Source organism: Arachis hypogaea, chromosome 4 (assembly GCF_003086295.3).
Source record: "Arachis hypogaea cultivar Tifrunner chromosome 4, arahy.Tifrunner.gnm2.J5K5, whole genome shotgun sequence".
NCBI classification, from domain to species: Eukaryota; Viridiplantae; Streptophyta; class Magnoliopsida; order Fabales; family Fabaceae; genus Arachis; species Arachis hypogaea.
Window position 1 is genome coordinate 77771852 of NC_092039.1, and position 19333 is coordinate 77791184.

Below are 19333 nucleotides of genomic sequence, written 5' to 3' on the forward strand. Positions count from 1 at the left end.
GGAAACAGTTATTTACTGCTGCTGTTTAATAAGTGTTGCTGCTTCATGCCATGTGTTAGAGACCTAGTAGATCTAGAAATTGTGTTATGTTTAACTGTATATAGCATGCTGATAACTATGATTCTGATCTTCTACTATGGAGATCTAAGATCTGGTTGAACTTGACTGATTTTATTTAATGTGCATAGCTTGTGTGTTTATTTTTCGTTTTTCTTGTTGTCGTGACTATTCGCTGGCCTTATTGTCTGATCTAATTTTTCTTCTAATCTGGTTGCTGGACGGCCTTTTGTTTGATAGAGTATCATATTATGGTGTAGCTCATATTTTTCTTGGCCCATTTTTTTCTTTGAAAACTGTAGCTCATATGTAATTTATGGTGTAGTTTGTGTAATACTGCAGTCTATTGTTTCCATGCTCTCACCAATAATTGATTGATCATGCTCTCACCAATATTAAAAGATGGATTTAGGCATTCGTTTCTTCCTCTTTCACACCCTGCAGGTTTTGACAGGTACTAAAATTAGATATTGGAGGTTTTGTTCAATTAGATGCTAGGTTTTGACAAGTCCCCATGAGATGTAATGGCAAAAGAGAATTGATAGGCACACAGTTTCTTCTTGTTATCATGCTATATAAAAAATATGTCTCAGTTGTGGTGGTTTGGTTTGGTTTTTGTTGTTTTCCATTGCAGGAATGCTATTGATTCCTCTTTATTCAAGCAATGGTTGCATAACTTGCAAAGTGAGATTGGGATTCTAGCTGATGGCACCTTGGCTCTGAGACAAGTTCTAATTCAGGTAATTGCATCATCAGTGTTTAAAAAGTGGATATGATTTCTGATAATTAGGCCTTGTTAAGTGGTAATTTAAGTAACTGACTAACCTGTTAGTCTTCTAGTCTTATTCATGTTCTTAAATCAAAATCAACAAAACTAGTTGGACTCTTTTTGGTGTAAACAGGGTGTAGACATGTTTGGAAAGCGCATTGGGTTTCTCAAATTTAAAGCTGACATTTATAAGCCAGTCTATGTTTCCATTTTCTTGTGTTAATTTTAGCAAGGGGCTATGAACTAGTATGTGGTATCTAAAATGCACAACTATTAGGATCTTTTGCTTCTTACCTTATGTTCTCAGGCATCCATCATTTCTCTTTTGCTTGTAATTTCTGTGCACTTGCACCTGATGCTGATTTCTTTCTTTATATATAATAAAGTAAACCGTGATTAGGTTCCAGGTATTGTATTTGCAAGAGGACCTGCTGTGACTGTGTTGATACTTCTGGAATCAGATGGTGAAACTTATGCTGTCCTTACTGAACAGGTTCTTAGATGTTGGATCCTTGCAGAGAGAACTATGTTTTTTTTTTCAAACATTTTAACTAGAGTTCCATATTATGCTTATTATTTTTTATTTATCAGGCAAGGGTTCCTACTGGAAGAATTATTTTGGAATTGCCTACTGGAATGTTGGATGATGACAAGGGTGATTTCATTGGCACTGGAGTTCGTGAGGCTTCTCTCTCTCTCTCTCTCTCTCTCTCTCTCTCTCTCTCTCTCTCTCTCTCTCCAATTCTCTTCATAGCTTAGTTGTGCCTCTGACAGGTTGAAGAGGAGACTGGCATAAAGTTCAAACTTGAAGACATGGTTGATCTCACTGCTTTCTTGGATTCTTCAACAGGATGCAGATTTTTTCCCTCACCAGTATACCTTAAGCATTCTGCATCAACCTTATTGCTTTATTGGTTTTGCAAATAAATAATTTTGTCGCTTGAAAAAAGAGCTAATAATGCATCTGCTTTATAGTTTCAATAATTTAGTTTGGTACTTTGAGCATAGTTTAGTTTCGTGTTATTGTACTTTTAGATTTGCATTTACGAATTAGTGAGCATTCAATTCAATTTCTGGCTTTCTGTGGTTCAATCTAACAGTATTTTATCGTAGAATGTGAACCTGGTTTAATTTGGAATTGTTAATACATGCATAAATTAGATTATTTCTTATAATATTTTTATATATATCGTTTTTGTTGGTTCAATTTGTTCTCGATATTTTGCTGCAGGCTAGTATTGGAATGGATAACTTGAACGCTTAATGCACAAAGTGGAGCAGTTTTAGGTTGATTTTGATCTTTTACTAAGTATTTAGGTTGATGATCATCTCTATTAGTGTAATTTGATATATTATGAGCAGTTCTAACTTGTATTGTTTCTGTATTTTTCTTCGGTTTTTAGTTTTGGAATTTGAACTCGAAATTTATTTTGTATTTGAGTAATAGTTTTTTAATGTATAAAACAATTATAGTAAATATCTCACTAATTATTGTTTGATTTGTCTTGTAATAAAAATTGCATACTATATTTGTAGGTTTGGTAATAAAAAAGGATTGAAAATTTATATTGTGTAGCAATGAAGATCAAGTAACAAAAAGATTTTTTTTAATTTAACAAGGCTTTTGCCACGCTTTTAAAGCGTGGCTGTATATTTTGCTATGGAGCGTGGCCGTATCTCTATCTATCGCCACGCTTTAAAAGCGTGGCCGTATATCCACCTACAGCCACGCTTTAAAAGCGTGGCCGTATATCCACCTACAGCCACGCTTTAAAAGCGTGGCCGTATCTCCACCTACAGCCACGCTTTAAAAGCGTGGCCATATTTTCCACTTACAGCCACGCTTTTCCAAGTGGCAGTTTGTAAAAAAGCGTGGCAAACAAAAAGCGTGGCAATAGGCTACAAAAAGCGTGGCGATAGAGCAACCGCCACCCTTTGATAGGTCACCCTTTCAAAAGCGTGGCGGTAGCTCAAAAAGCGTGGCGAAAAGCTATTCCCACGCTTTTTTCAGCTTTTCGCCACGCTTTAAAAGCGTGGCAAAAGACGTGTTTTCTTGTAGTGAGTTTTTAAAAAAGATAAGATTTAAAATTTGAAAATTTGACTTGACTTATAAGAACTAACTAATTTTAAATTTTTTTTGACTAAGTCAACCTAAATTTTCGAAATTTTGAGAGAAAAAAGGAAAAGATATTTTTTTATTTTTGAATTTTTAATGATGAGAGAGAAAAACACAAATATGACCCAAAACATGAAAATTTTGGATCAAAACCAATGATGCATGCAAGAACACTATGAATGTCAAGATGAACACCAAGAACACTTTGAAGATGAAGATGAACACCAAGAACATATTTTTGAAAAAAATTTTATGCAAAGAAAACATGCAAGATACCAAACTTAGAAATCTTTAATGCTTAGACAATATGAATGCAAAGATGCACATGAAAAACTATAAAAGATTCAAAACAAGAAAACATTAAGATCAAACAAGAAGACTTACCAAGAACAACTTGAAGATCATGAAGAACACTATGAATACATGAATTTTCGAAAATTGCAAGAACAAAATGAATATGCAATTGACACCAAACTTAAAACATGACACAAGACTCAAACAACAAACAAAAAAATATTTTTGATTTTTATAATTTTATTAATTTTTTTGGATTTTATTTTATTTTTTTCGAAAACATATAGGAAAAATGAAGTAATGAATTCAAAGTCCTCAATCAAAATTCTAGGAATCATACCAGGTTAGTCTAAAGCTTGATGGCCAGCCAAGCTTCAGCATACCATTTTGAAACTCTAGAATTCATTCTTAAAAACTCTGAAGAATTTTTCAAAAATAGAGGGAGAATTTTGAAAAATATTTTTGAAAACTTTTTGAAAAGAAAATAAAAAATAAAAAAGAAAATTACCTAATCTGAGCAACAAGATGAACCGTCAGTTGTCCAAACTCGAACAATCCCCGGCAACGGTGCCAAAAACTTGGTGCACAAAATTGTGATCATCAACAATGGCGCCAAAAACTTGGTAGCACTCTCAAACGTGAATCACACTTAGTCACAACTCCGCACAACTAACCAGCAAGTGCACTGGGTCATCCAAGTAATACCTTACGTGACTAAGGGTCGATCCCATGGAGATTGTTGGTATGAAGCAAGCTATGGTCATCTTGTACATCTCAGTTAGGCGGATAGTAAATGTTATGGAGTTTTCGAATAATAAATAAAGCAGAAAATAAAGATAAAGTTACTCATGTAATTCAATGGTGGGAATTTCAGATAAGTGTATGGAGATGCTTGTCCCTGTTGGATCTCTACTTTTCTACTGCTTTCCTTTAATCCTTCTTATTCCTTTCCATGGCAAGCTGTATGTAGGGCATCACCGTTGTCAATGGCTACATCCCATCCTCTCAGTAAAAAAAGTCCAAATGCTCTGTCACGGCACGGCTAATCATCTGTCGGTTCTCGATCATGTTGGAATAGAATCCCTTGATTCTTTTGCGTTTGTCATCATACCCAACAATCGCGAGTTTGAACCTCGTCACAGTCATTCAATCCCTGAATCCTACTCGGAATACCACAGACAAGGTTTAGACTTTCCAGATTCTCATGAATGACGCCATCAATTCTAGCATATACCACGAAGAATCTGATCTCACGGAATGGAAGGCTCGGTTGTCAGGCGAGGGCAACCATGCGTACGCATCAGGAATCCAAGAGATACACACTCTAGCTTTCGCTTGTAGAACAGAAGTGGTTGTCAGGCACGCGTTCATAGGGACGGATGATGATGAGTGTGACGGATCATCACATCCATCAGGTTGAAGTACGATTAGTATCTTAGAACAAAAATAAGATTGAAATTGAATAAAAGATAGTAGTAATTGCATTAAAACTCGAGGTACAGCAGAACTCCACACCCTTAATCTATGGTGTGTAGAAACTCCACCGTTGAAAATACATAAGTGAAGAAGGTTCAGACATGGGCGAATGGCCAGCCTCCAAACATAATCAAAAGACCGAATGGTCAAAAGACCTTGAATACAATAGTAAAAAGTCCTATTTATACTAGACTAGCTACTAGGGTTTACAGAAGTAAGTGATTGATGCAGAAATCCAGTTCCGGGGCACACTTGGTGTGTGCTTGGGCTGAGCTTGAGCCTTACACATGCAGAGGCTTCTTTTGGAGTTGAACGCCAAGTTGTAATGTGTTTTTGGCGTTCAACTCTGGTTCATGACGTGTTTCTGGCGTTTGACTCCAGAATGCAGCATGGAACTGAAGTTGAGCGCCAGTTTACGTCATCTAATCACAAATAAAGTATGAACTATTATATATTGCTGGAAAGATCTGGATGTCTACTTTCCAACGCCGTTAAGAGCGAGCCATTTGGATTTCTGTAGCTCCAGAAAATTCATTTCAAATGCAGGGAGGTTAGAATCCAACAGCATCAGTAGTCCTTTGTCAGCCTCCTTATCGGAGTTTTGCTCAGGTCCCTCAATTTCAGCCAGAAATTACTTGAAATCATAGAAAAACACACAAACTCATATTAAAGTCCAGAAATGTGAATTTAGCATAAAAACTAATGAAAACATCCCTAAAAGTAGCTAGATTATACTAAAAACTATCTAAAAACAATGCCAAAAAGCGTATAAATTATCCGCTCATCAGTGACTATACTGCACCAACTTCCAACTTCTACGGAAGAAGCATCTCAATTCTTGCCATTGGAGCAAACAACTTTGAGCTTAAGCCTCAATTAGTTTCTCTAATGTAGTAGAATTGCAAGTTTCACGGACTTCCATAGGAAAATCCTCATCAGTTCTTAGCTGAATTCTTACAAATCTGTGATGCTGTTAAGACCAATGGGGTTGATCCCGAGGTCTACAGAATTATGCTCTTCCCCTTTGCTATAAGAGACAAAGCTAGGACATGGTTGGACTCACAACCTAGAAAAAGCCTGAACTCTTGGGATAAGTTGGTCACTACTTTCTTGGCCAAGTTTTTTCCACCTCAAAAGCTGAGCAAGCTCAGAGTGGACATCCAAACCTTCAGACAGAAAGATGGTGAATCCCTCTATGAAGCTTAGGAAAGATACAAGCAATTGATCAAAATGTGTCCTTCTGACATGCTTTCAGAATGGAGCATCTTGGATATATTTTATGATGGTCTGTCTGAATTGTCCAAGATGTCATTGGACCACTCTTCTGGTGGATCTCTTCATCTGAAAAGAACCCCCGCTGAAGCTCAGGAACTCATTGAGGTAGTTGCAAATAATCAGTTCATGTACACTTCTGAAAGAAATCCTGTGAGTAATAGGATGACTCAGAAGAAGTGAGTTCTTGAGATTGATACTCTGAATGCCATATTTTCTCAGAACAAAGTATTGACTCAGCAAGTCAATATAATTTCTCAGAATCTGACTGGATTGCAAGCTGCATCAGGCAGTACTAAAGAAGCCTCCTCTGAAGGAGAAGCTTATGACCATGAGAATCCTGCAATGGAAGAGGTGAATTACATGGGAGAATCCTATGGAATCACCAATAATCCTTCATGGAGAATGTGATGACTGCACATCATGTACCCTTTTTTTATCTAAAAGAACCATAAAAAGAGCATAATCTCATTAAATCAATGCAATTTCATGAACCAAATGATATATATTATGGTACATTGCTTTGAAATGGGTTTATGCTGAATTTTAGGTGAAAAGAGCAACAAAAGGGGAAGGAAATAGCAAATAAAGCTGGGTGTGTGATAGGCACGCGGGAACCGTATTGGAAGAGATTCTCTCAATGAAAGTTGCGTTGCAAGTATAGCTCTACCAACAACAATTCTCATGGATCAAATTTAGAGTGGAATTGGTTGTCACAAGTTCAACCCCAATGAAAATAAGCGAAGTATTTAAATCTCGGGTTGTCTCACGAAGAATGGGCAAACATGTGCTTCAACATTGGTTAGAAATCCGGGGTTGTGATTCATTGACAAGAAAGTAAATTGAGAATCTTAACAAACAAGCAATTGGAAATGTAAGGAACTAATCCAAACAATGAGCAAGATGTGAATGATTTCAAACTAAGGAAATAATATTCAATCTAATTCTACTCTTAACTAAACAATAGCTACAATTAAGCAAGACAAGACAATTGAGAAATTAGTTTTCAAATATGAATGATAAAAGTAACTCTCGGTTAGGCATGGGAATTGGGGTCACTATCCTTGTCCAACAACCATATCTTGACAATTATGAGAAGCCGAACTCATTAAGTCTACTTCCAAACTTGAAGTACGTCAAATGGTTTGGTCAACATCAACCCATAAGGCCTCACCTCACTACTAATTAACCTAGTAGTAGGATAGTGTTAATGAGTATCAAATTGACCACTAAGGACTCTCAAATCATCAAATCCATTAGACCCAATGACTCTAGTTTACCCAATTCCCTTGGCCTAAGCCAAGAATAAAAAGAACTACTTCATAATCAAAGTAAACAATTCATCAAACACTTGGTAAGCATTAACAAAAGACATGTTCAACTTGCAATTGAATTGAAATTAACAATTACCCACTAACAATTATCAACTTACAATAGCTCAAGCAACACAATGTAGCATAGAAATCATCAATCAAACATCAACAAGTCAAGATTCATAACATTTATGAATTAGGTATAAAGTAACAATTGACAAAATTCATAAACTAACACAAGATATGAGTGAAAATATACTAAGAAATTCAGATTAAATAACCAAAGATAGCAATTAACAAAACCCAATTCAGAATTAACAAGGAAGATCAAATCAAAGCTAGATCTAGAGAAGAACAAGGGTTTCTTCCTCTAGAGAACAAAGAACCTAAAAAAACTAGAAAAATTGTGTCTTAGTGCAAAATGATTGATCCCCCCTTTCTCCCTAGCATCCTTGGGTCTTTTCCATGCAGAAGCAGCCTGAATTTGGGCCCATTGAGCATTAGAAATCACGAGGCACGATTCTTTTTAATGAGGTCACGTGCAGCTTCCCGCGCGTGGGCGCCATGCGTGCGCTCGCGCCGATTGCTTCTGAGATCCATGCTAGCACGCCAGTTGCACGTTCGCGTCGGTGGAAATTCTTTGGCCTGCACGGATGTGTCCATCCTTGCGCGCCGCTTCCAGCTATCCTCATCCACGCGTGTGCGTGATTTGCGCATGAGCGCTGATGCTGCAGTTCCCAAAATCCAATTCTTCATGTTCCTTCCTCTTGTGCATGCTTTCCTTCTCCCTTCTAGGCCATTCTTACCCTACTAATTCTGAAATCACTAAACAAATACGTCACGGCATCGAATGGCAATAAAGAAAATCAAAATATAGCAATTCTAAGGTAAAACAAGCATGTTTTCTACAATGGAGCAATATTGGTAAGTGAACACAAAACCATGCATTTCTTGTGAATAAGTGTGAGAAATATTGATAAAAACCCCCCCAAAATAAGCACAAGATAAACCACAAAATCGGGGTTTATCAGTGTGTGAAATTGGGCGTGCCACTTGAATCTTTTGGCATGGCACGCCAAGCTTTTGAACCAATTCTCAACAATGGACGTGCCAGTTGAAGCTCTGTGCGTGGCACGCCAGGCCAACATTCCAGCAAAGAAGGTTGAAGAATTTACATGGGCATGCTACTTGGTGCTATAGGCGTGGCACGCTAAGATTGTGAAGCCAAGTCTCAAAGAAGGCGTACCACTTGGTGCTATGGGCATGGCACGCCAGGCTTAAGTTCCAGAAGAGTTATTTTGAGCCCCACTATGGGCGTGGCACGCCAAGAAGTGGGTGTGGCACGCTGGGGCATATGCCAGCCTGATCTCCTCTCATTCAAATAAAGATATCTTGAGCTACACAACTCCAAATGAAGTGATTCTAGTGCTATTAAAAAGTAGACATCTAGAGCTTTCAAACTATATATAACACTTTATAATGGACACTGGAATTGAGGAAGATATTGGCCCCGAAAACACAAGAAGAAAAACACGTCACTGCAGAGTTACCAGCCTGACCTCTTTATCTTCAAAGGAACATAACTTGCGTTGTAGAAATCCAAATGAGGTGATCTTGGTGGCGTTGGAAAGCAGACATCAAGAGCTTTCCAACGAGATATAATACTTTAGAGTGAACGTTAAAACTGAAGGTGAAAAAGGCCATTATTTTAGCATTGTGAAACCTGAGCGGGCTACTTGATATCGAAGGCGTGGCACACCATCCCCTTTCATACAATGGGCGTGCCACTTGGTGTCTTGGGTGTGGCACGCCAATTAAAATAGCCAGAGAGGAGATTTTGATACATCATTGAAGGTGTGGCACGCCAGTTTTGGGTGTGGCATGCCAGTTTCACAACATATGGGGCGTGGCACGCCAGAAGTGGGCGCGGCACGCCGGGCTACCTGACAGACTGACATAGTCACCTTTAAATGGGCATAACTTGAGCTATAGAGGTCCAAATGAGTTGATTCAAAAGGTGTTGGAAAGTTAACATACAAGGATTTCAAACAATATATAATACTTTATAGTGGACATTCAATTTGAGGCCCAAAAGACTCCATACTTTCAACGTTTCAAAGTGGGTCATACTCCAAAGGGGAAAATTAACTGGGAGTGGCACTTGGAACCACACGCCAACTTCTTCCTGCAGCCCCAACCTTCAACCAAGTCCACTCCAACTCCCATTCAAGCCACAGTTGTCAACCAATCAAGGCCACAAGAAGCATCTAGAATAGTTTCTTTTCATTTCATTGTAATTTGCTTTTAATTTCATTTAAGTTTGTAATTTAGGAGACCCTATATAAAGGCCTTAGTTTCATAGAATTAGAGAGCTATCTATTAGGCTGGACATATTTGGAGGAGTGAGTCTTCGGACCCTCCTTCCCACCATTCTCTTTTCCTCTTCTATTTTCTTTCTTGTAAATATTTTAGTTATGAATTACTAACTCTTTCCATTGGGAAAGAGAGCTCTATTGTTTTTCAATGGATTGATTGTTTTTATTCTTCTTCTTCTCTTCATCTCTCTTTGATTTACTAGAAGGGATTTCATTCTTCATTATAGCATTCAATTATCTTGGAAAAGAGATTGAATGCAATTGGGTTTTATGGGAACTTTGGAAGAGGAAACATAAAACCATGTTTGAAATTCTTTCTCACACTTGAGGAGGATCTGGGTTTTGATGTTTGGATATGGTGACATATAATCCTCCCTCTACTTGGACCTATGATGATGTGTGGTATAATCAGGGACCATTCTTCATCTCTTCTCATGAGCAATTAAACCAAGGAATTGGCTATTGATCAAGATTTGAGAGATTGAGTCACCAAGGAATTGGGGCTCAATCAATCATGATTACCAAGAGGTTAATGAGTTGCATGATTGAAGATGAGATGAAATCAATTAATCCGGAGAATGCAATATCTCTTGATTCCATTGTTTATTTTATCTTTCTTTCTTTTATTTACTTTATAGTCATTTACTTTTTTGCACTTTACATTTCCAGCACTTTACTTTCTTTGTCATTTACTTTCTTGCACTTTATTTGCTTTCCTTTACTTTCATGTTATTTACAATTCCTTGTTGATTACCACTCAAAATTGAATCGTCTAACTAGAATAATTAATCAACTATTGCTTGCTTAATCCAATTAATCTCTCTGGATACGATCCCACTCCTAGTGGGTTATTACTTAACGACAATTTGGTGTGCTTGCCAAAGAACGGATTCATTATATGTGGGTAGTGAATTCCGGTCATCAAGTTTTATGGCGCCGTTGCCGGGGATTAATTGTGATTAACAAACTACCCGTTGGTTCATTACCTATATTAGACATTTTTTTTGTTTTGTCATTTAATTTCTTTTAATTTTCTCTTGCTACTAAGGTGTTTGTGATATTGCCTCACTAAGAATTCCTCATTTATGACCATGGGGAGTCCAATTTCTTTTGGTGATTATTGTTTGAAACAGAGCTTTTTACAAGAAAGAATTGAGGGTCCATCATATTTTGGTTAATCAGAATTTATGGGAAACCTTCCACCACCACAAAATGATTCACGTTATTAAGTTCATGGTGGGTGGGAGTATCAAGAACATGAAATGGGGAGCTTCCCAGGGTCACAAAATGGTCCATATTTTGATGGGTGTAATCACTACTCATATTGTGGTTGGGAAGATCAAAATTAAAGAGATTTCATTCATTCGTACCCTATTCATCAAGAGCCAGCACCTCTTAATTATCCAACCTCACCTCCTAGTTTTACATGAGCATGCCTCAGCATAAAAGTCCTTCCCAAATCCATACAATTCATTCCATCACCCACAAAGCCCTTACCACTCCAACCAACAACCATACAGCAACCATTCTCAAAATGTATTAGAAGCCGCAATGGCAAGGTTAGCTGAGGTAGAGAGACAAGCACAAGCCTACTACTCTAACCAACCAACACAACCTACACAACCTTCCTTATACACCAAAGGTTTCTCCAAGATTGAAGCCCTCCTTAAAAGACTTGGAGAGAATATAAAAATCATTATGGAAAAGGAAGAAAAGTGTATGGAATGTATAGAGGCTTTCCCTCAATGGTCTAGGAATTCTTTTAAAGAACATGAAATTCTCAATAACATTGGAATGCATTTAGACCAAATGAAGGAGGAATTGGAAAAACAAGAAAAAAGAGGCACCCAAACCAAGTGAGACTCCAATAAAGAAGGAGGAGGTTGTGAGAGTATATAAGCCTAGGGCTCCATACCCACAGAGGCTACTAAAGGTGATAATGGAACATGCAAACTCACTCCCAAAAGACTCAATGCAACATCATGTAGAAGAAAGGGACGAAGTCAATCAAGGGAGTCCACACTCCAATGAAATAGAGAGTTGCATAAAGGGTGAGTTTATTGAACCACCAATTTAAGAAGTTCTTGATGAAGAAGACACTCCAACCATTCTACAACACCCAAGTCTTGATATCAAAGAAGTGAAGGCAACCAACAAAAGCACCAAAGAGAGGATGGGGACCAAGAAAAGAAGGATATTATCCATGAAGAAGAGGTCAACCAAAAGCCATCCCACCCCTACCCCAACAAGTAAGTTTACTCAAGCTAACAACAAAAGAAAGCTTGCTGAGAGGCACTCAAAACATGGGACATCAACTGGCTCATCTTTCTTCTTGAGGTTATTCCTCTTAACAAACTGGAAAAATAGAAAGAAAGTTGAGAACAACATGTCAAGCTAATAAAATTAAAAGATCGCTTGTTGGGAGGCAACCCAACCGTAGGTAACATTTCCTTTCTTTGCTTTGTTTATTTTCAATAATTTGGCATATGATTGCATTCTAAGTTTGGTGTTGCTATGCAACATTTTGATTTTCATTCTTCACTGGGTACTTGCTTCATTCAAAAATGAAAGTGTCACACTAAGTTTGGTGTTGTGGTGCACGAAATTGTGATCTCTGACAGTGGCGCCAAAAACATGGTACACGCGATCGTAATCTCAACACTTTTCTCACAATTCCGCACAACTAACCAGCAAGTGCACTGGGTCGTCCAAGTAATACCTTACGTGAGTAAGGGTCGATCCCATGGAGATTGTCGACTTGAAGCAAGCTATGGTCATCTTGTAAATCTCAGTCAAGCGGATTCGAATGGTTATGAAGCTTTGATAATTAAAAGATAAATAAACATAAAATAAAGATAGAGATACTTATGTAATTCATTGGTGGGAATTTCAGATAAGCATATGGAGATGCATTATTCCTTCTGAATCTCTGCTTTCCTAATGCCTTCATTCAATCATTCATACTCCTTTCCATGGCAAGCTGTATGTTGGGGGATCACCATTGTCAATGGCTACCGTCCATCCTCTCAGTGAAAATGGTCCAACTACGGGTTACATAGGGCTAATCATCTGTCGGTTCTCATTTTTGTTGGAATAGGATCCTGTGATCCTTTTGCGTCTGTCACTGTGCCCAACAGTCATGAGTTTGAAGCTCGTCACAGTCATCCCATCCCAGATCCTACTCGGAATACCACAGACAAGGTTTAGACTTTCCATATCTCAAGAATGCTGCCAATTAATTCTAGCTTATACCACGAAGATTCTGATCTCACGGAATGGAAGGCTCTGTTGTTAGGAGAGGCAACCATGCGTCGTGAACCAGGAATCCTAGAGATATACATTCAAGCTTATTTTCAGGTAGAACAAAAGTGGTTGTCAGGCACGCATTCATAAATTGAGAATGGTGATGAGTGTCACATAATCATCACATTCATCATATTCTTGTGCGCAAACAAATATCTTACAACAAGAATAAGCTTGAATTGAATAGAAGAACAATAGTACTTTGCATTAATACTCAAGCAACAGCAGAGCTCCACACTTTAATCTCTGGTGTGTAGAAACTCCACCGTTGAAAATACATAAGAACAAGGTCTAGCCATGGCCGAATGGCCAGCCCCCATAAAAGTTGAAGATAGCATAAAACTGATCAAAGATGATCTAAGGATAATCCAAAGATGAAAATACAATAGTAAAAGGTCCTATTTATAATAGACTAGTTATTAGGATTTACAGAAATAAATAAATGATGCAGAAATCCACTTTTGGGCCCACTTAGTGTGTGCTTGGGCTGAGCAATGAAGCTTTCATGTGTAGAGACTTTTCTTGGAGTTAAACGCCAGCTTTTATGCTAGTTTGGGCGTTTAACTCCAGCTTTTATCCTGTTTCTGGCGTTTAACGCTAGAATAGGGCAGGAAGTTGGCGTTTAAACGCCAGTTTGCGTCGACAAAACTCTGACAAATTATGGACTATTATATATTGCTGGAAAGCCCATGATGTCTAATTTCCAACACAATTGAGATCGTGCCAATTAGGCTTCTGTAGTTCCAAAAAATCCATTTTGAGTGCAGGGAGGTCAGAATCAAACAACATCGCAGTCCTTTTTCAGCCTCTGATTCAGATTTTTGCTCAGGTCCCTCAATTTCAGCAAGAAAATACCTGAAATCACAGAAAAACACACAAAATAATAGTAAAGTCCAGAAATGTAAATTTTGCTTAAAAACTAGTAAAAATATACTAAAAAGTAGCTAGATCCTACTAAAAACTACCTAAAAATAATGCCAAAAAGCGTATAAATTATCAGCTCATCACAACACCAAACTTAAATTGTTGCTTGTCCCCAAGCAACTGAAAATAAAATATAATAAAAAGAAGAGAATATACAATGAATCTCACAATATCAGTGAAACTTAGTCTCAATTAGATGAGCGGGGCTAGTAGCGTTTTGCTTCTGAACAGTTTTGGCATCTCACTTTATCCTTCGAAATTCAGAATGATTGGCATCTATTAGAAACTCAGAATTTAGATAGTGTTATTGATTCTCCTAGTTTAGTATGTTGATTCTTGAACACAACTACTTTATGAGTCTTGGCCGTGGCCCTAAACACTTTGTTTTCCAGTATTACCACCGGATACATAAATGCCACAGACACATAACTGGGTGAACCTTTTCAGATTGTGACTCAGCTTTGCTAAAGTCCCCAGTTAGAGGTGTCCAGAGTTCTTAAGCACACTCTTTCTTCTTTGGATCACAACTTTAACCACTCAGTCTCAAGCTTTTCACTTAGACCTTCATGACACAAGCACATGGTTAGGGATAGCTTGATTTAGCCGCTTAGGCCAGGATTTTATTTCCTAGGGCCCTCCTATCCATTAATGCTCAAAGCCTTGGATCCTTTTTACCCTTGCCTTTTGGTTTAAAGGGCTATTGGCTTTTTCTGCTTGCTTTTTCTTTTTCTTTTAATTTTTGCCATTTTTTTCACTGCTTTTTCTTGCTTCAAGAATTAATTTCATGATTTTTCAGATTATCAATAACATTTCTCTTTGTTCATCATTCTTTCAAGAGCCAACAATTTTAACATTCATAAATTTGACTATAAAAAATATGCACTGTTCAAGCATTCATTCAGAAAACAAAAAGTATTGTCACCACATCAAAATAATTAAACTAATTTCAAGATAAAATTTAAAATTCAAGTACTTCTTGTTCTTTTGTAATTAGGCACATTTTCATTTTAGAAAGGTGAAGGATTCATGGAATTATTCATAGCTTTAAGACATAGATACTAGACACTAATGATCATGTAATGAAAACACAAACATAGATAACACATAAAGCATAAAATCGAAAAACAAAAAAATAAGACCAAGGAAATCAAGGAACGGGTCCACCTTAGTGATGGCGGCTAGTTCTTCCTCTTGAAGATCCAATGGAACACCTGAGCTCCTCTATGTCTCTTGCTTGCCTTTGTTGCTCTTCCCTCATGGCTATTTGATCTTCTCTAATCTCATGGAGAATGATGGAGTGCTCTTGGTGCTCCACCCTTAGTTGGTCCATGTTGTAACTCAAGCTTTCCAAAGAGGTGTTGAGTTACTCCCAATAGTTGTGTGGAGAAAAATGCATCCCTTGAGGCATCTTAGAGATTTCTTGATGAGGAACTTCCTCATGCTCTTGTTGAGGTCCATGGGTGGGCTCTCTTATTTGCTCCATCCTTTTTTTAGTGATGGGCTTGTCCTCTTCAATGAGGATGTCTTCCTCTATGATAATTCCAGCTAAATTACATAGGTGACAAATGAGATGAGGAAAGGCTAACCTTGCCAAAGTGGAGGACTTGTTAGCCACCTTGTAGAGTTCTAGAGGTATGATCTCATGAACTTTCACTTCCTCCCCAATCATGATACTATGGATCATGATGGCCCGATCCACAGTTACTTTGGATCGGTTGCTAGTAGGAATGATGGAGCGTTGGATGAACTCCAACCATCCTCTAGCCACAGGCTTAAGTTTCGGTCTTCTCAAATGAACCGGCTTGCCTCTTGAGTCTCTTTTCCATTGAGCTCCTTCCACACAGATGTCCGTGAAAACTTGGTCCAACCTTTGATCGAAGTTGACCCTTCTAGTGCAGGGGTGTGCGCTTTCTTGCATCATTGGCAAGTTGAACGCCAACCTTACATTTTCCGGACTGAAATCTAAGTATTTCTCCTTAACCATTGTAAGCCAATTCTTTGGATTTGGGTTCATACTTTGATCATGGTTCTTAGTGATCCATGCGTTTGCATAGAACTCTTGGACCATTAAGATTCTGACTTGTTGAATACAGTTAGTGAGAACTTCCCAACCTCTTCTTCGAATCTCATGTCGGATCTCCGGATACTCATTCTTTTTGAGTATGAAAGGGACCTCAGGGATTACCTTTTTCTTGGCCACAACTTTATAGAAGTGATCTTGTTAGACCTTTGAGATGAATCTCTCCATCTCCCATGACTCGGAGGTGGAAGCTTTTGCCTTCCCTTTCCTCTTTCTAGAGGTTTCTCCAGCCTTAGGTGCCATAAATAGTTCTGGAAAAAACAAAAAGCAATGCTTTTACCACACCAAACTTAAAAGGTTTTCTCGTCCCCGAGCAAAAGAAGAAAGAAAGAAGGGGAAGAAGAAGAAAATGGAGGAGATGAGGGGAGAGATAGGTTCGGCCAAGGGGGTAGGAGAGTGTTTATGATGTGTGAAAATGAAGGAGTGAAGATGGGTATTTATAAGGAAAGAGAGGGAGAGTGGCCGAATGGAATTGGGTGGTTTTGGGAAGGAAAAGTGTTTGAATTTGAAAAGTGAGGTAGGTGGGGTTTTTTTGGGGGAAGAGGTATGAAGGTGATTGGTGAAGAGAATATCGGGAAGCGGATAGGATTTGATAGGTGAGTGGTATTTTGGGTAGAGTGTTATAGAGATGTGTGAGGGGGAGAGAGAGAAGGGTAGGGTAGGTGGGGATCCTGTGGGGTCCACAGATCCTGAGGGGTCAAGGATTTCGCATCCCTGCACCATTTAGGCGTGTAAACGCCCTCTGTATGCAATACTAGCATTTAACGCCAGACTGCTGCCTGTTTCTAACGTTGAACGCTAGCTTTTATACCTTTTCTAGCATTTAACGCCAAGCTGTAGCCCGTTTCTGGCGTTAAACGCTAGTCTGGTGCTTCTTTCTGGCATTGAACGCCCAGAATGGTGCCAGACTAGGCGTTTAACGCCCATTCTGCTACCCTTACTGGCGTTTAAAGGCCAGTAAGTTCTTCCTCCAGGGTGTGCTATTTTTAATGCTGTTTTTGAATTTGCTTTTATTTTTTCAGTTGTTTGTGTGACTCCACATGATCATCAACCTAAAGAAAACATAAAATAATAATGGAAAATGGAATTTTAACATAGATAAATAAAAATTGGGTTCCCTCCCAATAAGCGCTTCTTTAATGACAATAGCTTGACATTGGGCTCTCATGGAGCCTCATAGATAATCAGAGCATGGTTGTGGTCTCTCAACACCAAACTTAGAGTTTGGTTGTAGCCTTCCAACACGAAACTTAGAGTTTGGTTGTGGCCTCCCAACAACAAACTTAGAGTTTGGTTGTGGCATCCCAACACTAAACTTAGAGTTTGAATGTGAGGGCTTTGTTTGACTCTGTACTGAGAGAAGTTTTTCATGCTTCTTCTCTATGTGTACAGAAGGAGAACCTTGAGTCTTGAATACAAGGTAGTCCTCATTCAATTGAAGTACCAACTCTCCTCTGTCAACATCAATCACAGCTTTTGCTGTGGCTAGGAAAGGTCTGCCATGGATGATGGATTCATCCTCATCCTTCCCAGTGTCTAGGATTATGAAATTAGCAGGGATATAAGGGCCTTCAACCTTCACTAGCACGTCCTCTACTAGTCCATAAGCATGTTTCATTGATTTGTCTGCCATATCTAGTGAGATTCTTGCAGTTTGTACCTCAAAGATTCATAGTTTCTCTATTACAAAGAGTGGCATGAGGTTAATTCCTAACCCCAGGTCACACATAGCCCTTTCAATGGTCATGGTACCTATGGTACAGGGTATTAAAAATTTGCTAGGATCCTGTTTCTTTTGAGGTAAAGTTTGCTGAACCCAGGTATTTAGTTTATTAATGAGCAATGAAGGTTGTCGTCCCAAGTCTTATTACGAAATAGCTTGGCATTCAGCTTCATGATTTCTCCTAAATACTGGGCAACTTGTCCTTCAGCAATGTCTTCATCTTCTTCAGAAGATGAATAGTCATCAGAGCTCATGAATGGTAAAAGAAAATTCAATGGAATCTCTATGGTCTCTGTATGAGCCTAAGATTCTTTTGGTTCCTCATTGGGATACTCCTTAACGGCCAGTGGACGTTCCTTCTTTCATTCATGAAACAGAGAGTGGCCTTAGATAGATCAGAGACTATATTTGCTAAGCTAGATGGGTTCTGCTCAGAAATCTCTGTCTGTTGCTAAGAGGATGATGGAAAAGGCTTGCCATTGCTAAACCTGTTTCTTCCACCATTATTATTGTTAAAGCCTTGTTGAGGCTTTTGTTAATCCTTCCATGAGAAATTTGGATGATTTCTATATGAGGGATTATAGGTGTTTCCATAGGCTTCACCCATGTAATTCACCTCTGCCATTGCAGGGTTCTCAGGATCATAAGCTTTTTCTTCAGAAAATGCTTCTTTAGTACTGTTGGATGCATTTTGCAAACCATTCAGACTCTGAGAAATCATATTGACTTGCTGAGTCAACATTTTGTTCTAAGCCAATATGGCATTCAGAGTATCAATTTGAAGAACTCCATTCTTCTGAGGCGTCCCATTATTCACAGGATTCCTTTTAGAGGTGTACATAAACTGGTTATTTGCAATAATTTCAATGAGTTCCTGAGCTTTTGCAGGCATTTTCTTCAGGTGAATAGGTCCATCTGTAAAATGGTCCAATGACATCTTAGACAATTCAGATAGACCATCAAAGAATATATCCAGGATGGTCCATTCTGAGAACATGTCAGAAGGACACTTTTTGGTCAGTTGCTTGTATCATTCCCAAGCTTTATAGAGGGATTCACCTTCTTTCTGCCTGAAGGTTTGAACATTCACTCTAAGCTTGCTCAACTTTTGAGGAGGAAAGAATTTGGCTAAGAAAGCCATGACCAGCTTATCCCAAGAGTTCAGGCTATCTCAAGGTTGAAAGTCCAACCATATTCTAGCTATATCTCTTACAGCAAAAGGGAAAAGCATAAGCTGGTAGACCTCAGGAGCAATTCTATTGGTCTTAATAGTATCACAGATCTGCAAGAATTCAATTAAGAACTGAAAAGGATCTTCTGATAGAAGTTCATAAAACTTGCAATTCTGTTGCATCAGATAAACTAGTTGAGTTGGGCCAGAGGCTTAGTGCGAGCCCAGGGTTTGCACAACTTTCTGGATTTTGGCCTGGAGGCCACATCACTGGATCGGCGCGCACGCGGCATGTGCGCGAACACGCGCATTCTCATATAGACTCATAGGTGCACAGGTGCGCTGTACGCGTCTGCGCGATGGAGGTTGGGCCAGAGGCTTAATGTTGGCCCAACTCCAGCACAACTCTCAGGAAAATATATGGGTTGGTGCCATCAGCCTAGAGACACGTACGTGGCAA

At 38.6% G+C, this 19333-nt stretch overlaps 1 protein-coding gene and 1 non-coding gene across 2 annotated transcripts; one reads left to right on the plus strand and one right to left on the minus strand.

Moving 5' to 3' along the window:
- Positions 1–520: 520 nt before the first annotated feature.
- On the plus strand, positions 521–2090 carry LOC112794950 (nudix hydrolase 14, chloroplastic-like). The gene is made up of 5 exons (XM_025836910.2): positions 521–797; positions 1227–1319; positions 1418–1501; positions 1601–1699; positions 2058–2090. The coding sequence occupies exons 1-5, from the start codon at positions 642–644 to the stop codon at positions 2088–2090; spliced, it is 465 nt and encodes a 154-aa protein (XP_025692695.1). The 5' UTR covers positions 521–641.
- Positions 2091–5855: 3765 nt separating this feature from the next.
- On the minus strand, positions 5856–5959 carry LOC112798475 (small nucleolar RNA R71). The gene has a single exon (XR_003200085.1). It is a non-coding gene; the product is annotated as a small nucleolar RNA R71 (small nucleolar RNA).
- Positions 5960–19333: the final 13374 nt, after the last annotated feature.

Excerpts from the sequence above, each read along its gene's own strand:
- LOC112794950 (XM_025836910.2), top strand. The coding sequence starts at position 642 with ATGTCTCAGTTGTGGTGGTTTGGTTTGGTTTTTGTTGTTTTCCATTGC. Across the intron at positions 798-1,226 it reads TGAGACAAGTTCTAATTCAG|GTTCCAGGTATTGTATTTGC; the intron begins GTAATTGCATCA and ends AACCGTGATTAG. Across the intron at positions 1,320-1,417 it reads ATGCTGTCCTTACTGAACAG|GCAAGGGTTCCTACTGGAAG; the intron begins GTTCTTAGATGT and ends TTTATTTATCAG.